The 20,755-nt window shown below is 41.9% G+C and overlaps 1 protein-coding gene across 1 annotated transcript in view; it reads left to right on the top strand.

Moving 5' to 3' along the window:
• Positions 1–20,755, top strand: part of SUCLG2 (succinate-CoA ligase GDP-forming subunit beta) — a 209,887-nt gene that overhangs the window by 44,278 nt on the left and 144,854 nt on the right. Inside the window, exon 2 of the mRNA XM_077325118.1 lies at positions 10,877–11,018. Coding sequence (XP_077181233.1) covers positions 10,877–11,018 — 142 coding nt within the window. The remainder of the gene's footprint in view (positions 1–10,876; positions 11,019–20,755) is intronic.

Below are 20,755 nucleotides of genomic sequence, written 5' to 3'. Positions count from 1 at the left end.
TTACAATTTCAGGTGTGGCTGTACCAGCTACCAGAGGCTGCTCCCGTATTTGTGGCAGGGACTGCTTGGATTCTGCAGTTTAAAGTTGTGGGCTTACGTGAGGATTCGTGAGGTGTCTAGACAGGATCTCACAAAGATTTTTAGCTGCACTGATTGGCACGGTGCTATATTTTGGCTGTTCACCTTTTCCTCCTTATGCACTTTCTTCTCTGATAAAAGACTAATCGTAGGAAGGACAGATGTGAAGATCCTTGAGAATTACCATCTTGTCCTAAATTAGGAAAAGCACTTTTTGAGGACAAGAAAAATGCCCTTAGAATTAGTAATTACAGAGACCCCTTATCTTGCATCTTCCTGTGAAGGATTTTGGAGCATCGTCATTAGCTGATCTTAAAGAGCAAGAGAATGAGAAAAGATGCTCCTTCTCGCAGTGGTGTTTAGCTCAGCCTTTGAGCGGGAGTTGGCATAGACATTTTAAAAGGTGGCAGAGTATTTTTTTGGGGGGGAGGAGGGACCCAACAGTTGAATACCAGTGTTAGGAGGTAGTGCCAGGGCCTCTACAGTCATCCTGAGACAACCAGGAAGGACGGGCTATAAAAATAAAGTTATTATTGTTATTTGGCCTTTTAAGGCAACTGGTTCGCTATTATGCAAAACAATATGTTGGGCTGGTTGGACCACCAGCCTGATCTCATAAATTCGTATGAGATTAAAAAATGCCAACGTACACCAGTGAGCAAGATTTCTTTATTCACAGGTAGAAGATTTACGTTTCCTTCTGCCTGCTCTTGACAAAAGTTCTTTCTCTGCAGCTTGTAATACATCTCTTAAACAAGTATTCTTTTACTCTGCAGAGCTTTTAATACACAGTCAATTTCCAGCGATTTCCAAAGTGTAAAGGTAATCAATGCCTGTTGTATGCAGTGGTAGGCCGCATTAATTCATCTTCGCCGGGAGTTCATTTATCACGAGGAGTTTGTGTATTGTGGAAAATCTTGATTGAAAGCCTGTCTCAGTTGAAATTTGGGCAGAATAGGGTGGCTGCATGCTTAGAACTTTGTGGTTTGCGAAGGGAAATGAAGATAAATAAGAATGTCTAGAAGGTGTTTGTTTCTGTCTGCCCATTGACAAGGTGTTAGACTTTCAGCATTACTGCCCAACATTGTGCTTTCGATCTTGGGAATATTTGCATGCTAAACTTTAAAGAAAACAATTCAAGGATCTGGCTGTATCTTGCTAAACTGATTGAAAGATTCTGTTGTAAATCTCCTTGGTAGTTAATATAGTGATCCAATTCATACATCTTATCAATCAGAAGTAACAGCCTGATATTGACCGTGAAGTCATTCTGTCCTTCGGGACCGAAAACTGGCCTTAAGAACAAATGCAGCCATGTTGATCTGTTGCAACTCCCAGAGCAGGCTTATTGTGTCTTAAAGGTTTAGTACCCTATATACTTGCGTAATAGCCTAGTTTTTCAGCAACTTTATTCACAATGAAAAAGCCCTCCTTGGCTTATACGCGGGTATATAGGGTAATTGAAATAAAAGCCTGCTCCATCCAGCCAAGCATTGCTCTGGCAGCTTGTAGGTTTGACTGAGGGACTCTGATCTTTTTTTCCCCCTTTTGCCTTCACTTCTTCCTCTTCTTAATCACTTCTTCTGAACTATTCTTTTGATTTCTGTGGGTGAAAAGCGGGGTACCAAACCCAGCAGCTATTCATCCTCTTGATTTTTCTGTATTTGTTGGGGGGGGGAGGCTGGTTGGGGAGCCTGTGATGATAGAGCAATTCCCACCCTCGGTTTATATGTGAGTCAATAAGTTTGCCCAGATTTTGTGGTAAAATTAGGTGCCTCGGCTTATATAATGGTTGGCTTATATGCAAGTATATATGGGTACATTCGTTGTGATTTGAATTTCTGGGGGCATAAACTCTTGCTCATCTTTAGGATGCCACAAGGTTCTTTGTTGGAAGAACACTTCTGTGTTTTCTCCTGAATCTCATTTATATAAAGTAGGGGTCCCCATCCTTTGGGAGCCTGCATACACTTTTGAAATTCTGACCCAGTATGGTAGATGCCACCACAAAATGGATGCCTCAGGAAGTGAAGCTTGTTACAGAATGGATGTCACAGTTTACCTTTAGTCACACAGTGGAGATTCATATGTTATGGTGGCAGCTACAGCCAGAGCAAGTCTTATAAAAATCTGCAGAACCAATCAGATCTCCAAAAGCCAATCAGAAGCCCCACCAGAAGAAGAAGAAGAAGAAGAAGAGAGTTGGATTTTATATGCCACTTTTTTCTACCAGCAGTCTCAAGGCGGCTTACAATCACTTTCTCTTTTTCCTCCCCACAACAGACACTCTGTAGAAGTAGGTGAGGCTGGGACAGACTTGGTATTACTGGTTGGTCAGAACAGCTCCATCAGTGGTGTGGTGAGCCCAAATTCACCCAGCTGACTGCATGTGGGGAGCAGGGAATCAAATCCAGTTTGTCAGATTAGAATCTGCTGCTCCTAACCACTACACCAAGCTGGGCCCGCCCACTTTTCTGGTGGACACCAGGAAAGGTGTCAGTGGCCCATGGCGCAAGTTGGAGATCCCAGGTAGAAAGTACTTGACTTCAAACCACCCAGGGTGAAGGACCTTGTTGGTGTTCATAAACAGTTTTTATTGCCACCCAAATTGGGTCTTTTCCCAGTTATAAAAACTAGAATTACGGGGGAGCATTGGGAGAAAAGCTTCTTGGAAATATTATTTTTCTTTTGAAACTAGTGAATTGCTTTTAAAGATAAGACTCTATCAGAATGTTGCTACAAACGGTATGATATTTAGATTGTCTGGCATAACATATCTCCCGCAGTTGGATAATGATAATTCCTCATGTCAACTAGACATGTGCAACATATTTTCAAGGATATGTTTAATGTGGCCAATCATGTCCAAAAGTAATATGAAAGAGTATATATGGTAATAATACACTGCTGGAGAGATTAGTGCATTCGGTGCAGATTTGCAGATAGTCATTAATGGTGCAACTGCATGAAGGCTTTAGCTAAAATAATACATTTTCTTTCATTTACTACGTAATTTATCATGTCTATTTTTAGCCTTTTCTTCTTTCCTTACTACTTAGACGGCAAAAATGAAGACATATGTATTTTATCAGCACAGGATTTTGCAGTTTTCCTTCTCAAGTATAGCAGATATTACTTGATATTTGCCGTTTTGTCAGAATGAAAGTAAGGTGTTTTTTTATTTTTCATAAATAATGCCTGTGAGTATATGTTTGTGCTAATCAAGTAATGAATTAAAGCATAATTTGTTCTTAAAGTGTGATAAAGTAAGCTCCCCTCCCTCTGAGATTTGTCTCCCTCCCTGCCTAGTCCTCCATCTTTTCTTACAATGGCTTCAGAATTTCCTGAAAATGTCCATCTCTGCATTCTAACAAAACAAACTGGCTCCAGCTTCCTCTGTTTAGGAAGCCAACATACTGTGATGCAGGGATGGCCAAATTCCGGCTCTCCAGATGCCCATGGACTACAGCTTCCATGAGCCCCTGCCAGCATGGGCTGACAGGGGTTCATGGGAATTGTAGTCCATGGACATCTGGAGCACCACAGTTTGGCCACCCCTGTGGTGGTTAGAGTGTTGGATTAGGATCCAGGAAGCTCAGTTTCAGATTTTCACTGTGCAATGATGTGTGGACTAGTCCGTGTCTTTGGACTAGTCAGTGTCTTTGGACTAATCTACCTTACAAACTTGTTGTGAGGATAAAACGGAGGAGGTGAGAAAGAGATATGCTGCCCCAAGCTCCTTGGAGGAAGGGTAGGATAAAAATGAACTAAAATGACTAAGTTCTAGTCTTGTGGATGATTTTTTTCATTCATTCATTCATTCATTCATTCATTCATTCATTCATTCATTCATTCATTCATTCATTCATTCATTCATATTTATATACCGCCCTCCCCGAAGGCTCAGGGTGGTTTACATAGAACTAAAAACTATACAAGAAACCATACATATAAATGACAATAACAGGGTAATAGTATAACATTAAACATCATGGTTAAAAGCAGCTGGGCATTATTGGACAGTTTTTAATTGGAGCAGGGTGACACAGTCATAATTTTGAGGGCTGGCTATATCTTAAGGATGGAAATCAAAGTGCAACCATGCACTGTGTTTTCAAATATCATAATACGCATCCTTCATTGAAGCTGCAACGTTTCTTCCTTTCCTTGATGGGGCCACACCCATTCATGCCCGTTTAACATCTGCTGAAAGCCTGGCCAGTGAATTAGTGAAAATATATGAGCTTGTTTTTCCTGTACTCCTGACAGTGACATCGATTAATTCCCCTTTGCAGACGAAAAACATGAAGAGCATCTTTCCAGAGAGTGTGCTGCAGCCGCAGGCTTGGACATATATTTTTTTGACTGCAGCAACACAAAGATCGCAGCCAGCTTGTAGACATCATGTCCTCTTCCAAAATAGCTCTTGGTTTATTGCCTTCTTAATCGGGCTTATTGTCCTGCAGTCTGTTTACTGATGAAAGAGAGTTCTTTTACTTATACAGCATTTATTTATACAGCATAATGTATGTTATCTAGCCATAGGAGCCAGTTTGGTGTAGTGGTTAGGAGTGCGGACTTCTAATCTGGCATGCCTGGTTCGATTCTGCACTCCCCCACATGCAGCCAGCTGGGTGACCTTGGGCTGGCCACAGCACTGATAAAACTGTTCTGTGTGATATCAAAGATCTCTCAGCCTCACCGACCTCACTGGGTGTCTGTTGTGGGGAGAGGAAAGGGAAGGCGATTGTAAGCTGCTTTGAGCCTCCTTCGGGTAGGGAAAAGCAGCATATAAGAACCACCTCTTCTTCTTCTTCCTCTTCACAGTAATATTGTATAAGCTTTGGAATGAAACCAGTAAGCTAATAAGTCAATGGCTAGGATTTTCAGAGCTCCTTGTGCAGTTGCATGGGTCCTCAAGTGCCTAATTATGCCAATAAAAGGGACATAAACACTGTAAGAGTCTTCAAATATGCGTCGACAATGGAACTATTCCAACAGGCAGGGGAATACTGGCTACTGTTGTACATAGGATTATTCCTTGAACTCCATCTAGCAAGACCTGCTTTGTGCTGGTTTTCTGCAGCCACCGTGCTTTGCAAAATTTGGCACATCAGGAGGCATGGCTTGTCACTCATTCAAGCCCCTGCAACTCTTCAAGGAACTGAGAGGCAAATCCGAGGAATGTTGTACTGTGAGAAGGCATTGCATGAATGGCTGTGTCAGTGAACATTAAAAATGCTACTGAGTTAGTCCAATGCTCTATTCAGCCTACTGGACTATCTCCAAGAGCGTTAACTGCACAGCAAGCTAGCAGAGTGCGCCATTTCTTACTGTAAACACCTGCATTTAGGGATGACTGCTCATAATAATAGACTTGGAAGTATTGGCACCTCTCAGTTGAGCAGTGAGTAGGGGTCACCCACAAAGAGGGCAGCTATTTCTGCATACTCTAGGGGCTTGCCAGGAATGCAGGAAAATATAATTTTGTAAATGAAAAACCAACCAACCACACAAAAAGGGGCTTGATGGGGAGGGAGTGTGCTCATTGCTTTGAGAGGAATAGAGTGCTGAGGACTGTTGAATATCAGTTAAAGAAAACAGCTGAGAACAGAGAGTTTGACTTGTTCAGCCCCTCGAGAAAGGGAGATTTCAGTGTTCACCCCGCTGCGAGTTCGTGCTTTCCTCAAGTTATATGATACGAAAAGCTGTAGATAATATTTGTTCATATTCTTGCCATTTTTTGGACTTCAATGCTTTGTTGTTTTGTTTTGAAGGCATAAAGGTGGCCATTTCAATGTCGGGTGCCAGAAAATTGTATATATATAGCCCAGTTTAGGTGGAATTATTCAGAAGGGCCTTCCCAAAAGATGGGTATTTCCTCTAAAGTAGCGATCCCCAACCTGTGGGCCGCGGACCACATGTGGTCCTTCGACTAATTGGAGGTGGGCCCTGAAGGACGCTTTCTCTCCCCCCCCCCAGGCCCTTTACTTCATCCCCCCAGCCCTTTACAACACACTTCATTTTTGTGGTGTGTCTGTATCTTATTTTGAAGTGATGTTTAAACATTACCATAGCGATCAGAGAGCGTTAGGGCAGTGGTTGAGAGTAGAGGAGTAAACTACCTCCCCCCCCCCCCCCGGTCCTCAGTAAAAGGTGTTGAGTGGTACCCGGTGAGTGGTCCCCGGTGTTGAGTGGTCCCCGGTGATAAAAAGGTTGGGGACCACTGTTCTAAAGATGCAGGGTAGTCTTATAAGCTCTCCAGCCATTTGAATATTTTTTGTATATGTGTAATTTAACTGTTTAGTGATCTTGTTCTTGTAGGAAGAAGCAGGTTGAAATGTTGTCAAATCAATCAGTTATAAACTATCTTGTTGTCCTTGTCATACTCTATAATTTTTTTTAAAGGTCTCTGTTTGGAAGAGCTTACAGTTTCCTGCAGATTATCTTTATTGGATTTTTTTTTAAATGAAAGAAGCCTAATTTCCATGTTGTTAATTTGTGGATCCCTTTTGATGTCCTCTATGGTATTTATTTTGATCAGTAAGTTTGTTATGGCTGAAATGCATTTGTTATATTCTCAGAAGGAAAAGCTCAAATACCTGCAAAAAAAAATCAAAACAGTGCCTGAACTAACCCCCTAGTAAAAGATGAAAGGCTGATTATTGCCCTCCCTTTAATGTCCTCGCCTTTATTCCAGTTCCATCAACTTCAGTTAGTATTATGGTCTTCTAGGTAAGTGGAAGTTTTGGAAAATGAATAGTTTTTCCCTTCCCTGGTGCATGAGGACTAGGTCAGTTTAACTGATGCACTCTCTCCTTCTACTACCTCCAGTGATTCTCCTTCTCTAGGCTGATTTGTTACTTTGCTTGGAGAGGTTCAGGTTTCCTCCATGTTTTAGTAGCAAAGCTCAGAGATAGAGCCTGTCAGAAGCCCCAGCCCAGCCATACAGTGAAATTGGCTACATGGTTCAAGGTCACCTCTAGCAACTCTAAACATCTGTGCAGCTCCAGTCCATATTGTAGGGAGCTTGGCTTTCACGCAGCAAGTATGTGTGTGATGGAACAGACGACCGTAGATAGACTGCATATTTCACCAGGATGAGGATGGGAATTAAATAATGATTTGGGAAAGCTTGTAAACCTTGAGAACAATCAATGTACACTTGATTTTTTAAAAACGCCCGATGCGCGGGCGTGGTCCGCGCGGGCGCGGCCCGATGCCCTGCCGGTCCCCAGCCTCAGAAAGGTTGGGGACCACTGCCTTAGAAGATTGGGTTGACCCAAACTTCAGCTCTTCTCCTGAGCTTGAATGATAGAACAACCACCAAATGGCTGTCCTGGTAATATTTAGAAAGTCCAGGATGATTGCTTCCAAAAGTTTGTTCCAAATGCCTTCACCTCTGGCTGTGTATGGCCTGAGGAAGGATTTGTGGGAGCTGGAAAACATGGCACTTGAAAGAGAGGGGCTTCCAGGGACAGTTCACCATGGAAAGCATTCCCAGATGTTTGTACCTCCTCCTCATCTGGCATGGCTTGTGCAGAATGGAGCATGTCTATCTTTAAATCTGAGCTGTAGTGCGTAGGTTTATTCTCCTCAAAATACTTAAATAATTTATTTATGACAAAGGAATCAGTATGTGGTTCTGAACTATTTTTATTTTTGTGGGAGTTCCTTATTGAAGGCTGCTCAACACATGTCTGTTTTTAAATGGTTTCTGCAGATTTACGTGGCTTTTAGTGTCAGCTTGCCATTGTGTAGGTATAAAGCAAGTAGCAGCCACAGCAGCAGCTGGGGGTGGGACTGCTTGTTGATAGAGAGCTTTAATATTGTTTAAAAGCCATATATTTTTGTGATGTTCAGATGCTACATTTTTTTTTGTAGTATGAAACTATGGGAACCATCCATTTCTGTAGGACTCTACATCAACACCAAGGTATTAATATCATACATAATTCTGCACGTCTCTTATTTTTTAAATCCCGGCTTGTGGACTCCTGTATGTCTGCTGTAGTTCCTACTTGATGAACAGCTGTTGATTCTAGAGGGTTAGTTGCCAGAGGGGGACAGTTAATCTCTCCATAAGGAGGTTGTCTTCCTCAGAACACTGAAGGTAATTACAATGCTGCTGGGTTGGATCACTGTTGTCATTGACTTTGGCTGATGGGACCATTAGGAGACTGTTACAAGGGAGCAGTAGAAACAGGGAGAAAGTAGGGTAGAGATGTCAAGAGAAGAGCTCGACTCCGGAAACTGCTGATACGGCCAGTGTGCCTGAGAATCAAGTGTTAAAGAAGATTGAAATCTTTTAAGGCCTGTGATGAATTGCGCTGACACTCAGCTAATGAGAGAATCAACTTGTTGCCTCAGATTCCAGGTGGTACAAATTGTGATTGGGTGCAGGAGTCCTCAGAAGGGAGAGACTGGGAGTACAAGTAGGGTGGCCAAAAAACCTGGAGGATAGTATCCTGTACATTTAACAGAGATGTAATGTGCAGAAATGGGACGTTGAAGCTTTTCAAGGCATGGAGGTTAATAATATCCCACTCAGCTTCTGTTAAAGGTTATTTCCCCCCCCTCCAAGCCAGTTGGGAAACTAAGTCTCAGGTTGCTTTTGGGTGGTCTTGCCTTATTTTGCCCTCATGCTCCCACCCATCAGGATACCTATAATCCTGGTGCTTCAGCAACATTTACAAGCCTCTCTTGGAATCTGTAATCATTCATTTAATCTTTTGCTTTAGTCGAAATCCTAGCAAGGGCTTTTCTAAAGCAAGATAGCAAGATTTCCAGTTAAGCAAAAGTTAAAAATGAGACAATATCAATTTAATAGGTGGTTTGTTCTGTTAAGAATTTGTGAGTTCCTTTCCTCCCTCTGCATTGTCTCTTTCATTAATGTGTGTGTGTAGGGGGTAGAGGGAATTCCCCCCACCCCAGGGGCTCTCAGCAGCCTTGGTAGGTAAGTATATGCAGTTCTCTTTTCTGCATTTAGGGAATAGTGGTAAAGTGACAGTTCTTTCACCTGTTTTATTGGTTTATTGGCTCAGTAATGGAACTGAGCATGTTAGATCCATGTCCAGGTCCCATAATTTAAGCCCCAGGCAACCTGACCTTTGTATATATTGGACTCATTCTGCAGTTAAGCCAGTCTTACAAACCTTTCCTTTGAATAAAGAAAATCATATTTTTAATCGTTGATCATTTTAATCACAGGATATGAAGGAACCATTGAGATGATAAAGCCTTAACTTGGGGGGAGGGGAGGTGAAAAACAAGGTGACCACAACACCAGCGGTGGTGATCCCAGTATTCGTGAAATCTAGGCTGCTGAAGTTTTGCAAAGCTAGGTTAGATCATAGAAGTCCGACTTGTGCTGTGTGATCACAGCTGCCCAAGCTCATCGTTGGATTAGCAAAAGAACCAGATCATAGGTCGCTGCTGTCTTGTTACTATCCATGAATCTTCTCTGACAATAGAGAATGAAGGATTTGGGTGTAGGGTTACTATCCTCCAAGTGAGGCCTGGAAAGCTCCCAGGATTACAAGTGATCTTCAGAAGGAATAAATTAGTTCCCCTGGAAAAAATGGCTGCTTTGTGGGATGAATGGCTTTATACCTCTCTGAAGTCCTCCCTCCCCACATTCTGCCATCCCCAGGCTCTACTCCAGTATCGCCAAGGAGTTTATCTACCTGGAGCTGGCAACCCTGTTGGACTACTGTTGTAGTTTTTTCTAGCCGCGACTGCATAAAATGTACCATTTGCTAACTCTTGCTACTTGCCACTGTGTGCTCTTGCTGTTTTTGATTTCCTTGCACGAAAATTCTGCTAGGTATGGTGGTGTTTTTGTGTAGTGCTTGAAATGTAGGCTGCAGTTTTCTAATCCCTCACAGCCACTCTGTGAAGAATGCTGACCTCAGTCCCATTCTACAGAGTGGCACAACTGTGCAATTAGTTTCAGGTCACCCAGCAAACAAATGACTAAAAGAGGAATTGTGTTGCATTAGGTTACTGTTCCATTGACCGTTCAACTGTGGATTTGGATGACACATCAACAGCTGTATGGTGCTGGTTCTTTGTATTTTTAAAAGATGTTATTTACAGTTGGTGTGAATTTGCTGATTTCTCCCACTCCGACCAGGGGGAAAAAAGCCATGTAGATTTTGGGGTGGGTTGGACTTGACTTGAAAGTTGACACCCAAACAAATTGTAGTGTGTAAATATTTATGAAGTGTTGTTTCTTGTATGCCACTTTTCTCCACCTGAAGTAGTCTCAAAGTGGCTTACATTCGCCTTCCCTTTCCTCTCCCCACAACAGACACCCTGTGAGGTGGGTGAGGCTGAGAGAGCCCTGATATTACTGCTAGTCAGAACAGTTTTCTCAGTGCTTTGGCAAGCCCAAGGTCTGAAGTGATCTCACAGTTTCTTTAGGGTAAATCTCACTTTATATGACTGGGACTTGTCTGCATGCAACCACAGAAGCTATTGAAGCTGGTGATGCTTGTGCAGTTCAGGGGTATATAAAAGCAAAACCATAAATATAAAATGAATTTTATTCAGATGTGCTGTTGAGTTGCAACCCTGCATATATAGTATGGGAGGGGGCAAACGTTCCATCAGCTTGTGGCATTTCTGTGGGCACCTAAGGATGCAGATAGGAGGCTACCTGTGAAATACTTTCCCCCCATTACTTTGTTTGCAGATTTCAGGTGACCACAACCATGAAGCTTAATAGCCAAGATGACTGCTGCAAGAACTAATCATAATGCATTTTTTTTCTTCCTCTCCCGTTTTGTTTCTCTAGGCTGCTCAATTAACCCCTAGACGATGGCTAAACCTGCAGGAATACCAGAGTAAGAAGCTAATGGCTGATCATGGGGTCACAGTTCAGAGATTCTTCGTGGCTGACACTGCAAACGATGCACTCGAGGCTGCTAAGAGACTAAGTAAGTAGGCTAGTAATGGGGTGAAATCTGTCGTGGCTGTAAACGAACCTGGAAAATGAAAATGGCTTTGCAGTAAATACAGGCATTGTGCTGCACACCATCTTTTCGTCTGGGCCTATTTATTCTCAAGAGATTAGAAGTATTCCACAGCTAATGAGCATCGTTTCATTTGCCATTTTATTCATTTATTTGTATTTTCAAAATCTCCCTTAATCCCTGAGGCTGTAATGGAATGTAATCTATAAATATCTAGCAAGATAGAGGATAGCCATGTTGATCTGCAGTAGAACAGTTAGATTTGACTCCAGTAGCCCTTCACAGAACAACAAGAATTTCAAGGTTTAAACCTTTGAGAGTCAAAGCTGCCTTGATCAGACACTGTAGAGTAGAACTGAAGTCCTTTTATCCTAGTCAGAAGGTGGGAGAGGTGTTGTAAAGCATGCTTATAGAAAGTGCAGATGTATAATGGATATTGCAGTCAGCTTGATTAGAAAATGAGAGAAATGCTTGGGAAAAGAAAATTAGCATCTATAGTGAGATAAAACTCCTGTGTCCTTGTTCAGCCCAGGGTGGTGGTGGTTCCATTGTTTGCTGAACTTGTTAATTAACAATGAACAATCTCATGCTGTAATTTCTCATTGAAATGCTCAAATCAACTTTTTTTGTTGTTGACTGCATGTGAATGCTTGCAAAACCAAGTATATGGAACTCTTACCTGTACAAACAGACTTTTGATTTCAAAGGTATTTCCATAGGATTACCTGTGTGCCATAAAATGAATGTGGAAGTATTCATATTCAGGAGCTCTTGTGTCTGCATCAGCCTCAGCAGATTGAATTGGCTTGCGTGATTGTTGACCTTTTGACATGGTGGGTATGTCAGTATTAGAAAGGTGATTTTTAGAGGCGCTAAAAGAACCAAGATGCAGAATCCAGCATTGAAAAAGAGACCGTGATTGGTAGGCTGTAACCCCTAATCAGATTGGATAATTATATTGCCTTCTCAGGCAAAGAAGATGTAATGCCTCCTGCAGCTAACATGGAATGCCTTCCACCTTCTACAACCTTTCTTCCTCAGGTTATAGGTTATATGTAGGTCAGGGCATCACACGCGCTACCCTTCTTGTCTCTTTTAAAGTCTACAGAGAATGGTGACCATCTCACACCTCAGTTCTTCTCTCTCACTCCCAGAGACAAGCACAGACAGGCTAGCCCAGCCCCCATTCACTCCCTGCCACCATTCATTCATATCCTAGAATATATGTGTATAGACCAAGGTATTAAATTGTGTGTGTATTTCGTTCCTTTAAGACATGCAGCCCGCAAGGTTAATCAAAACAAGAAACTTTGACATATAAGAACAAAACCCTTAAAGAAAGTAAAGTCTAAGAAATAGTGTTTCTCTTCCATTAAACTTGTGAAGGAAGGTCCTATACCAAGTACTTTAGTTACAAATTAACTAAACCCTCTTTTAACTTTAGCTGTCTACTTGTTTATTTATTTTTATTACATAAACTTTTATTCTGCCCTTTCTTGGCAGACACAGCATGGATTGCAGGGGTACGCCTGGCCTCAAGAGGAGTCAGGACATTCTCCATCCTGGCCCCTACCTGCTGGAATGAGCTCCTGGAGCACATCTGGGCCTTGCTGGAGTTGGCACAATTCTGCAGGGCCTGTAAGACAGAGCTCTTCTGCCAGGCTTTTGGTTGGGGCCAAAATTAACACCTATCCATCTACCTATCTATGGCCCCACCCATTCCATCTGTCCACTCCTCTAGTGATCTGTTTACTCCCAGACATGCCTGTCTTTTTCGGGAATGCCTTAATAGATGCTCTGTGGAACAGTTGCTGCTAATTTTTAACCTCCTGGTTACCTAATTTAAATTATTTTAAAATTAATTTTATTATCCTAATTATCGTCATTTATATGCAACTTTAAATACCGCCCTGAGCCAGCTCGCCGGGAAGGCGGTTTAAAAATCTAATAAGTAAATAAATAAGAATTAAGATCACATAAAATTCTAAAAAGACAATAGAGAATCTAATTTGAATTAAAATTGCTGCTAACCCCTAACTGTCCTTTTTCAACGGCTGTTTTCTAAGGCTCCTGCCCTCAACGTTCTGCCAGCTCTCATTGGCTGCGCTTAGGGAGAGGCACAACGTGGCTTGTCTGTCACAGAAGGGTGTTTGCCAACATCTGCAGCATGGGCCCTTTGCAGTGCAGTGCTAAACAGTTACATGCTTGATGTCGATGGATTTGAAGATTTGTACAATTTGCATTGTTCAACTGTCTCTGGTGGGAATAGACACTCTAACCCAGGGGTAGTCAAACTGTGGCCCTCCAGATGTCCATGGACTACAATTCCCAGGAGCCCCTGCCAGCTGGCAGGGGCTCCTGGGAATTGTAGTCCATGGACATCTGGAGGGCTGCAGTTTGACTACCCCTGCTCTAACCATTCCCTCCCACTTGGGTTTCAACGGGAATGTCATGCAGGCACACACCATTGTTCAAACTCCTGTTGCTGTAAAACAGAGGTTGGAAGCAGATCCGTAGGTCATCCCATTGAAACTGTGTTAATGGTCCTGGAATATTGGGGCGATGTCAGGGAACACTGTGGGATCTCTCCTTTTATAGAACGTGAAAAGAGCATATTTGTGAGCCTGTATTGTCAGTAACTAGTCTGATTTTTTCATAGGCAACCTTGGTCTTGCATAGTTCAGAACTGTTCTAGCGATTGCCTTTCAGCTTAGAATAAGGCGGCAGGTACCATTTCAGCAGAGAAATGAACATGCTCTTCCGTGAGACTTTGAACCCATCGGTTTTAATCTGTCTGCTTTTCTTCCGTCATCAACTCACATTAAGTACAACTGAGCCCAGAAGAAAACTTGTACCCTAACTGCCGCTTGCTTTTAACTCAAGCTGTGGTGTGACGTATAAATGAGAGTCTTATAAACAGGAGAGGAGGAAACCCAGTCTGTTACAGTCATGTGCCTGTTGTAATAAAAACTGTTGCGCCTCTAGATTTGTAATGATCTCAGTCCATGGCACTTCCATGATTTATTAATGTTATTGCCATTGATCTTGGCGGCATGATATTTATATGATTACAGGGCTGTTCACCTAGAGAGAAAAATAGTGTATTTATCATGGCTTTTGAAACATGGAGGCAAAGAGGTATAAAAATAAGCATAGCCAATCACGTACAGTGACAGAAATGCGGATGCTTCATTTGTTGAACTTGCCTGTTGTGTCAGTGTGTTCATCTCCAAAAACACGTTTCCCTCACTCACAGTGGTAATGCTGTTTGTTTTCTTAGTGCATCAAATGCTCAGTGAATTAGCTGGATTATTTAATACACTTGTCTTTTAGTGTAAAGGGAATTGGTGGAGCTATGAAATGCCTTGCATGCTCCACTGAGATGTTAATTAACAGAAGCTTTGCTGTTGTCTGTGCCATCATTTGTCATGTCTACTTAGAAATTGGAATTTAGACTGAGGAACACATTTCAGAAATGATCTCTTGCTTTTGTTCTATTGCCCTTACACATCAAGGGATATGTATCATGGCTTTTCATGTAGTGAACTGGCACCCCTGTCATTTGGATTGTTGTAGATAAGAATGTGAGGTTGGTCCCCTGTTGGATCTGACCAGTAGTCCATCTAGTGTCGCATCCTCTTTCACACTGTGGCCAGCAAGTTGCCCTGGAAGGCCAACAGAGCATAAAGACCAGGGCTGCTCATGGTGTCAACTCCTGGCACTTCTATTCAGATATATACTGCCTCTGGATATGACAGCTCCCTATAGTCATTTTGGCTTGTAGCCAAGACTGATTGCAATTTGACCCAATTTCCTTTTAAAGTTATTCATGCCAATGGGCATGGCAGCATCCAACAGCAATAAATTCTATAATCTTATTATGGGTTCCTTTCCTGGCTACATTGCCCACCAACTTCATTGAGTTGAAGTTCATGTATTGTGGACCTGTGTGTACTTTAATAAACCGCTATCACATGTCCTTCCCATCTAGTTGTCTTTTTTGTAAACTGAAAAGCCAATGCCTCTTCAGCCTTTCTTCTTAGGAAAAGTACTACAACCTTTTATGCCTTTTGTATGCCCCATTCTGCACTTCCTCTCAGTCTCCATCAGTTCAGACCCCGTCAATATGTTCTTTTAAAGTTAAGATGTTTTGGCCCAGTGTGCATCATTGTGCACGTACCTAGCTTGATTCAAGTCTTGTCAGGTCTTAAAGTTAAGCAGGGTCAGACGTGGTTAGTATTTAGATGGGAGACTACCGAGGACATCCACGTTCCCAATGTGGGGGTGGGGATTGGCAAGCCATCTCTGTTCATCTCTTGTCTCAGCTCCCTCTCCCCAATGAAGACCCAAGACATCAATACTGGGTTTAACTAGTTTATTCAGTTAATTAATTAATTATGCAGATCTGCATTGTATCATTAAATATGCTAACATATTTAAATGGGTGGGCTGTGCTAGGCAATGGTAGCCTTTGTCGGGCAGACTCACCTTGGCCCCAAACATGGCTGGTGTCTTCCACTGGCTTTGTTTATCACCAGCTGCACCTAATGGACCAAGAGGTGCCTAGCACCACCCCCTTTCCCTGATGTGCCGCACAACTACTACTAGGTACAGCACCAAGGGCGTTCCTTCCAAGCTACACCCTGCTGCATGAACAGTGATATGCTGTTCCGGACTCACCCTCCCTCACTGCTGATGCTTCAGGGTGCTTTCTGATCATCCCTATCCTTTATGATCAGTGTGTCCTATTCCTGCCAAATCAGATACAGCCGTAGACAAGGCCTATTTAAACCCCCTTACCCTAAAGTCAAGAATCAAGTGAAAAAAGACCCCACCAATAGCCAAACAGAGGAGGCCCCCAAAATTCCTGCTTAACCCCAAAGATGACCAGCAAAGGGGAAGGTGGTGGGTTAGAAGCCAGCAGGAAAGCGTGAATGGTGGAGGTAAGGTCAGAATATATAAGGCCAAATCACTTCTTCTATTTAGCTGCTTCCACAACCCTCATGCCTCCCTTGTCCCTAGGAGGCCAAAGCAAACCAATCACCGGCATTAATGCCATGAATTCCACTTGCCTTGGAATCCTCATGGGGTCGCCGCAAGTCAGCTGTAACTTGATGGCAAAAAAGCTAATGGTTTTGTGAACATGTCAAAAATGCACTAAAAAGCGGGAAAGAGGAAGGAGCATAATGTAAACAAGTTTAAAGAGACCTGTAGGTTTCATTTCCTCCCCCCCCCCCAAACAAAGCATAGCAGATGCCTAGAAAATTAAAAGTCATGCCATTAATACTTGCCTTCAGAGGAAATTCTGTCTACTAAAAGAAGGATTTCTAGCTTTGTACACTGCTAAACAATTCTCTAAACAATTCTGCTAAACAAGAAGACACTGCTTATGAGTCAACATTAAGTCATTTTATGCTCCAAGTAAAGATGCTGTTAGCATCCCAACAAATAAAGAAAGACATGCTCTGTACAATGTAGAAAACACTCTGTTATGCCTGATTTCCTTTATGAAGGAGACTCAGGATAAACAAATTTGTCTTTTTATATCTATATTTAACTTTGAATAAGCCGAGGGATTTGAGTGCCTATCTCTGAAATTCCAATATGAGGGAACAACCATAATGTATCATTAATATTTGCTTTGGTTTTATTGTCTGTGTCAAATATATGGCTGAACTTCAGAGGAGACAGATGGGATGAAGGTAACAGTCTAAAAATATCAGTATCCGTGTGAATTTCAGTGCCTCTAAATAAACAGCTACATTTGCAAGCAGTAGATGTATTGAATGTTGCTGGTTATTGGTAGCCCTTCTTCCTTGTGAAGAGTAACATCAAACTTCCTTTCACTTCTTTGATGTACCACAGCACTCTGGTAGGTGCTTCTTGGCATCACAATCTTATGTGTTCAGAGTTTGAACTCATTTAGCTGTACCACACTGAGCCAGATCTTATTGGCCCCTCTTAACTACCCTTCAATACTCCAGGATCTTAAGCAGGGGGTTTTGCATCCCGTTACCCAGACTTCTTAATTGGAGATACCTGGGAACTTATAGTTTCCCTCCTAGAGTAAGTCTCTGTTCTTATTCCTGTGTGCTGCAATGCTGTCTTCTTATGGGGCCCTCCCAGAGTAGCTTTAGTAGAGTCCAGTTTCTTCTTACTATCCACACCCCTGCCTTTTTCTTCTGGGCTTGATATATAATGCTACCCAGAGAGAGAAAGATGTAGATGTGACTAGTAGTGATTTCCTTCTTGCTTCCTCCATTGCTTGGTTTTTTGAAAGAGGCATGACCGTGGGCAATATACAGGAAAAACTGAAAATGTGTCAGGGATTAGCTGTAAAGACCCTGCTGTGGTGACGGTTTTGTTTTGTGCTCACTGGAGAAATCACAACATAAATGAGCAGCCATTTCATATAAATTGCATAAACTTGCAGTTTGAGAAGAAGAGGAAGAAGAGTTGGTTTTCATATCCCAGTTTTCACTTCCCAGAGGAGTCTCAAAGTGGCTTACAGTCACCTTCCCTTCTCTCCCCACAATGAACACCCTGTGTGTGTGTGTATGGGGGGGGGGGCTGAGAGAGCTCTGACAGAACTATTCTGTGACATCAACTCTAAAAGGACTGTGACTAGCCCAAGGTCATTCAGCTGGCTGCACGTGGAGGAGTGGGGAATCAAACCCGGCTTGCCAGATTAGAGGCTGCTGCACTTAACCACTATATCAAGCTGACTCCTGGAACAAGCCGTCACATGCTTTCCATAGTGGAGGAAAACACAGGAATTGCTATTCATCAAATAATTCATCCCATAAGTTTCAATTATTGTAACTGCTCCCTGTCCATGGAACCCTGCTGCAGACTAGTAGCTGGCAGGAGCTGTGAAGCTCCAGCAAGACAGCATTCAACCTCTTAATAATGCTGATGGCTTATTACCTCACACCCTGCTCAAAACATTCCCTCCTCCAGCTCATGGGAAGCCATGTTCTGGAGAGGAACATTCTGCTCCCTTGATAAGAACCAAGGCTCAAAACCAGTCTTACCAATATGCAGAACTATAGTCAATTTCTAATAACTGTATGATCAGTCAGAAGGTTGCAATCATTTTCTTTACCACCAGGCCATCACCTAGTATTGGGAGTATTTTAAAGTCTTTTAATGGGAGTTTTAATGGGGTTTTAGACATTGTGACCTGCCACGAGCAGTTTAGGGAGTGGCAGGAAATAAATAAATAAATAAATAGATTATTATTATTAATAATAATAATAATAATAATAATAATAATAATAATAATAATAATAATAATAGATCATAGTCCCCTTCCTTTATTAGGACTTCCAGTTCTTCCTGCCTGTTTCCCATACTGCGCATCAGTGTACACATCGTAATCCTTCATACGAGTAACCCAGGTTTTTAGTTTGAACTTTCCTGTGTTAATAGTTCTCTGTATATGTACCGGTCCCATTCAATCTGCAGTGTTCCCATCTACAGTTATCCTCATTGAACTAAGCTTCGAATGTATGTCTCTCCCCCCCACCCCCATTGGACTTAGTTTAAAGCCCTTCTCACCAGGTCCACGAGACTCTTTGCAGAGGCATTTTTCCCCACCCTTGTGAGGTGCAAACTATCTCCCAGTAGAAGAGCCTCATCACGGTAGCTTGATCCATGGTCCAAAAGCACAAACCTTTCCTTAGGACACCAATGATGTAGTCAATCATTTATTTGCATAATTTTTATTTCCCTTCGTAAGCCTCAACCATTAATAGGAAAAAACAACAAAAACACCACCTGTGCTCCCAAGTCCTTCACTCCCCCCCCCCCCCCGGTCCATCAACGTCAGTATTGTCTACTCAGATTGGCAGGTGCTCTCCATGGTGCTCAGGCTTTCATATCACTAATTTGCAGCAAGATCTTGTAACTGGAGATGATAGGGGTTGAAACTGGGACCTTCGGCATGCCAAGCAGATACTCAGATGCTCTAGCACAGATCCACAGCCCTGCCCTTAACATTCCTCCTGGTACTACAGACTCAGACTAATTAAGACTCCATAGGGCCAAACCTGTGTAATAGCAGTCAAGGCCATTGGCATAAATGAAGTGTAATCCATTGGATTAGCCAAAGCCACCAACAAATGCATAACTATAGCTGGAGGGAGATGCATTCTGGTCTCCACCGTTCAAAGAAATTTCTTCACTTACTTTGGATATAATAAATCTTAGCAAGATGCGAAAGAAACATGTATATTAAGACAAAAAAAAGAAGGGAAAGCATTTAAAACCATCAATTTTTTACTTCCCAAAAGTTTCACTGAGAACGCCAGTGACCAGTGTGCTTCGACTTGCCTTCTGTTATTTATAACCCTTCTCTGCCACCAAATGTCTTTGAATCAACTAGATTTATAGTAATATGAGTAATGGATAGGGGGCTAGCAAATCAAAATCTCATTTCAGATGTTTGACACTAATGTTGTGCTGAGTTACTGTTTTCTGTGTTGGATTTTTGATCAAATTACTGAAATTGCCATGTGGAAGTAGGAATGGAGACAAAAGAATACAAACAAAACATTGCTAGAAATAAAGTACTGAATTTCATATTTGGCGTACATCATAGAATCAATTCTTTAATCCTAGCTATGGTAAAAAAGATTGAGGAGTCTGATTGGAGGCTTTGGCAGCAGGCAACATTCCTAATACATAAACATGATAAAAAGCAAATAATGTTACAAATAGATCGGCCATGAAATTACTTGTCTTTATTTATTCCTGATCGTGATGTATTTTATCATGCAGCTGTAAAAATAAGGTGTACAGTTGAAGGTTAGATGAAAGGAACTGTTCCTGTTGTAATGCACAGAATGGGAAAGTCTTCCAATTTAGCCTTGTATCAAATGCTGCACATTATTTGCATGAATACTAGTATAACAAACAGTTAATACACTTTTAGTGTCACTTAGAGCTGGCATAGATGTTTTAAAACCCATACACCATCTACTTATTTGTGGCAAGATCTCTGCAGTTCTGGTTCAGCATACATTGACACAGACAACTTTGTATGATGCGACATTGCCATGTTCTGCATTTCTCTGTTTTGGCTCCATGTTTTTACCGTACAATTTACTATACACTTGTTGGTAAATTTATTTATCTAATGCTTATCTAATGTCCTCCTTCTAAGGAGCTCATGGTGACATGCCTAACCCTTCCCTCTACTCCTGTATCCTTTATGTTAGGTATTCTAGAGGAAAACAGTTGACTAGCCTCAAATCATCCAATACGTATTTTGGCGTGTGGGCCTCCCCATTTCTAGTCTTAACATTCTGCCACTGCGACAGGTTGGTTCTCTAATGAGGTTCACTCTATGAAGATACCACCTCATGCAATATGTGTATATAGGGGTAAGTCAAAAAGTATTGCTACAAAATCATAACATCTTTTAACTACAAGACCATAGAAACCTTTAAACACAAATATCAAAATATAACAGTCCCTTCTCAAAGAATTCTGCTCAGCTTGATTTACACCGTATCAAATTGTCAGTTTTAGCCTCCTTGATGGACTAAATCATGTTCCTTTTTAGTGTTCTTTGAGTTTTGGGGACAAAAAGAAGTCTGAGGGGCATGATCAGGGCTGTAGGGTGAATGGAGTAAGGTTTCTCAAAAAAATTCTCATAGTACAGCCCTTACTACCCTCAAAAAATGAGCAGGTACACT

This window comes from Paroedura picta, chromosome 3 (assembly GCF_049243985.1).
Source record: "Paroedura picta isolate Pp20150507F chromosome 3, Ppicta_v3.0, whole genome shotgun sequence".
NCBI classification, from domain to species: Eukaryota; Metazoa; Chordata; class Lepidosauria; order Squamata; family Gekkonidae; genus Paroedura; species Paroedura picta.
This window is presented reverse-complemented; position numbering and strand designations above follow the sequence as displayed.